Source organism: Aphanomyces astaci, assembly GCF_000520075.1.
Source record: "Aphanomyces astaci strain APO3 unplaced genomic scaffold supercont1.24, whole genome shotgun sequence".
In the NCBI taxonomy this organism is placed as follows: Eukaryota; Oomycota; class Saprolegniomycetes; order Saprolegniales; family Verrucalvaceae; genus Aphanomyces; species Aphanomyces astaci.
In genome coordinates this window covers 169,947-174,362 of record NW_009798287.1, presented here as the reverse complement: position 1 = coordinate 174,362, position 4,416 = coordinate 169,947, and the positions used below count along the sequence as shown (strand labels likewise).

The following is a 4,416-nucleotide window of genomic DNA, read 5'->3' as shown; positions in this document are numbered from 1 at the left end:
CCAGCGGTAAAACTGTAAAACATCCGAATAATGTTATTATCCGGAAATGAACGCCTGGCGCGCGTGGGAGGACGACGATGATGACATGGATCAAGCTTGGGAGATTCTTGGCTTTCATCAGTCTTCTGCGCGCCCTAAAGGCTCTATTGCCAACCGCCAGCCAGACCTACCACGAGATAGCGAGGCTGCGTATGCTCGGATTTACCTACTACTTTGACCCCAATCCAATCTACGGCGAAGCCAAGTTTCGCCATCAATTTCGAATGGCCAGACCGCTGTTTGAACGAATCATGGACGGTGTGGTGATGCGTGATGAGTACTACCCTTGGACGCATCTTGAGAGATATTGATCCATGACCGGACAAGCTGGCAGTCTTCGTCGGTAGTGAAGTTGGAGCCACAGACGACGGACGGCCTTGGCTGATTCCATATCTGAACCAACTGATTATTGACTCCATAACGCACATGATTGGACAAAATTATCCATTGATAGCATGTTATTGGCTAATTCGTCAAAACTGTATTTTACAGTCGCGACTGTAAATCTGTCCGATTTGGCGTCTCGCGGTAAAATTTTACAGTTTCCTGTATTTTACAGTCGCCCGGTGGGGTTGTCAATACTGTAAATAATCCGGATAGAACTGTATAATAGCGTTTACAGTCGCACCGGTGGGGATGCTCTAAGAACCCCTAAATACAAATATCAAGATATTTGAATTTGACGTGATATAAATCGAATTTGCACAACGCACGTCAAGCTGTAAGCTACGCATTTCTATTGGCTATAATGTGCAAAGCCACCAAGGTGATCAACAGGCACGAGAATTTGGAGTTAGAAATGACATGCGACTGATGGAACTTGTTTCAGTGACGTGATGTGGTGAAGGTACAGTATATACTTCAGTATACCGGTATGTATGTCGTTGAAACGGCAGGTCGGTATGCATTTACTGTTAGTGGTGTGCTCTGTAAATACCCTGGGTTTACAGTCCTGTTAGTTTGGCAGAGAATACATATACTCCAACATCCACAGCACAGTTTTACGCTATTAATCTATCAATTGACATTGTGAAACCAACCTTCTGCGTAGAAACCACGTCATGGTACGAATTGAGATTTATATGGACGCACTGCCCAGTCCCTAATTACAGTATGGCGAAGTCGCAAGCTTTTTGGTGTGTTCGTGGTCACAGCGGTTGTATATCGAGCTCGATGTGTTGTGATAAGTTAACTTCATTTTCAACAAGTATTGCAGGAAAACGCATTGCCTGCAATATAGTGTAGGGCGGCAGATTGACATCCCAAACATGTCAGTTTTGACACACTTTGCATTTCTACTTGTTCTTTATCCTCCGTTCCTTCCTCAGTTGGTTGTTGTGGACGATAACTCGATTTCGAGGCTGACTCTACAACTGAATGCTCTCAACACTCGCGACATACTTACATAAAAGGTGGATGTTGACAACTCGTTCGACAACAGTCTCGTGGACATTTACCGTGTAGCTCGCAATGTACGATAACGTTAATAATTACCGATATGTGACCACACAAGAGTGAGCAAACTGTTCCGGTAGGAGTTTGAGCAACATTAAGTTTTTTACGTGAAAGCAAGCGGCCTTGTCCGAAATACAGAAACGCAGTCCGGTGCCGTGATGATTCATAGAATGGAGGCTCCATGTAAGCGCAGAAGAGATATGCGGTATGGACTTCACAGTCAATACATGACTTCTAGATATACTGTATACACTTAGGTGAACTAGCCGCGATATGCACCTTGACTTGGCACTCGAAAGCAGCATGGCGCGAGCCATGCCTCTCGACGCTCAAATGAAATCCATTGGCCAATCATATCCAAGGAATCTAATATTTTGACCAATTCGTGCAAATTCCAATTCCAATACAATACAGTTAGTTATATTGGGACGTCCGATCGAAATGGGGACAAGAACACCCGGATACATCCCCAAATTATCCGTAACTTCGATGGGACCACTATTGTAACAGGTTTTGGGAATAGGGACATCGATACAGGGACCCCCGTTGGAGATGCTCGAAGAAGTAACTTATATTAGAAGTACTTGTCCTTACTGTTAGCGCTACCGGTAATCAATTCCATTGGAATTTGTGTTAGCCTGCCTATACTTCGAAGTAGATATTGTGGATTCGGTACAAATATCCAGACCCATTCGAATCGAATCGACACTAACGTTATTCCCACAATACACATTTCTTGGTCGGGTTCATGGGTGAATCCACAGGGCAATTAAACACGTTGGCAAAATCGACCGAGTTTTGAACCGCCCCGATCAAGCGGTAGCGACCAGGGGGGTGTTCATCGGTGAGCAGAATCTGGAGGTACTCGTCAGTGTTCTTTTCGCACCTCAATTGGGCGTGCGCGATCCAAAACATCTTTTCGCTTGTTTCCTTGGTGTACTTGGTGGCATCAGCTACAGTATCCACGTAGTCTCGGTACGCCCGGTACGCAGCGTTAAGGCCCCCATTGTCGGCGATGGTTTCGCCCAACGTCAATTTGCCGTCCAACTTGCCAAGCAATGCACCCGAGAGCTCGCTCTTGACGTCCATGGACCCATACTGCTCGATGAAGCACTTGGTCTTTTCGTCAAACGTTTCCTTCACGGTATCCGTCCACCAAGGCCTGAAGTTGCCGTCGCCGTCGTAGTTGCTGCCAAGGTTGTCGAAGCCATGGGTGATTTCGTGGCCGACATTAGAGCCCATGCCGCCATAGCTCACGGACGGGTCTGCGTTGGCATCGTAGTTCGGGGGCTGCAAGGTGGCGGCGGAAAACACAATCGTGTTCACCGACGCGTCGTAGTACTGATTCACGGTTTGCGCAGTAATGATCCAATTCTGCTTGTCCTTGGCAGTGTCGATCTGAGCTAGCTCGAACGCAGTATCAAACGCAGACACCTTGTTCAGGTTGGCAATGTACGCCTTGGGGTCAAACGTCAAGGTGGGGTACGTCTTGGGGTTTTTGGGCCCCCCCAAGAAGTGGGAGAACTTGGACAACTTGGTCTTGGCGTTGTCGCGAGTGGTGTCATCAAGCCACCCCGCGCTGTTCAGTCCACTCTCGAAGGCAGCTTCCAGTGCCACCACGAACGAGTCGACGCGTTCGGTCGTGTTGGCCGTCCACACTTCCTTGAGGTAGTACGTGCCCAGCAGTTCGCCTATGGACCAGTCCACCTGTCTGCGGCAGATAGTGGCCCGCGGCGGGGATTCTTTGAGGCCTTGAATCACCATGCCATGGAAGTTCGAGTGTGCTTTCACAAACGGTGTTGACAGGAACGGCGCGTTGAAGGCGAGCACCTTGTACTCGATGATCGTCTTGAGGTCGTCGACGGACAAGCTGTGGAGAAATCCTTCTACGAAGTCCAAGTAACTGATGCCGTCCAGCAGGACCTTGGTCGTGTTGCACCCTTCGCGGACGTCGAACCCAAACCCTTGCAAATGGAGACCTAGCCCCAATGGGAAGAACTCTTTGGCCTTGCTGAGCGGCACCACGCCGGAGGTCACAGCCTCTTGGAGCAGCCTAGGCATGGACTGCTTGGCACTGAGGCGTTCAAACGAAATCACGACGTCGGTGGCCGCCCCCGCCTCCGCGTCCGTGCGTCCGGCCAGCGTGAAGATTGTGGCAATGTATTCGCGGTACGGCTGCTCAACCTTAGCCCACAACGTCGGGTCTTCGTAGTAGTTTTTGTGAATCGGCAATTTCGTTCCTTTGGCAACCAAGACGTTGCGGGTGGCGTCGACGAAGTTGGCCACGACGTTCAACTTCACGAACAGCGGTACGCCGGTGGCCTTGGAGATGGTCGCGCCGCGAAAGATGGCCTCGACGGTCGAGTTGGCGCTGCGGATGGCCTTGAGGTGATCTTCGATGGGAGCCAAACCCAAGGTGTCTAACGTGGCAGTGTCCACACACGCGTTGTAGAACTCGGTGAGTTTGGGCAGCTTGGCGTCCATCAACTTTTCGATTACCTTGTCCGCCGCAGCTGTGACCACGGCGCGCGTGGCATCGGTTGTACTTTCGTTAGCGTGTAGGGTGTTCTCATTGTACCACGTCCCGCACGAATATGAAAAGAAGTCGGTGCATGGATCCACGGTTTGATCCATGAGGCTGGTCATCTCTGTCGGAAACTCGGAGATGGTACCGAAAGCAGACGCGACACTGACGGACAAGGCAGCCACAGCGGACATGATGATTTTGACCATGGCTGGTATATTGAAGAATGACCAAGCCACCAAGCAAGCTCACTATCCATCGCAATGTGAGATACCAATGAGACATCTCGTGGATAGAATTCATGCACGGATGACCCCTTTCTATATTTTGGCCTGCTGCTCCATGAATTTTAGTACAATTCCCCGATTAACAATATGTAAACCAGCTCCAGTTATCTT

The 4,416-nt window shown here is 49.5% G+C and overlaps 1 protein-coding gene across 1 annotated transcript; it reads right to left on the bottom strand.

Moving 5' to 3' along the window:
* Nucleotides 1–2,208: 2,208 nt before the first annotated feature.
* Nucleotides 2,209–4,212, bottom strand: H257_09644 (hypothetical protein; the record flags this gene model as incomplete). Its single annotated transcript, XM_009835933.1, has 1 exon — nt 2,209–4,212. The coding sequence occupies one exon, from the start codon at nt 4,210–4,212 to the stop codon at nt 2,209–2,211; it is 2,004 nt and encodes a 667-aa protein (XP_009834235.1).
* Between the last annotated feature and the right edge of the window lie 204 nt (nt 4,213–4,416).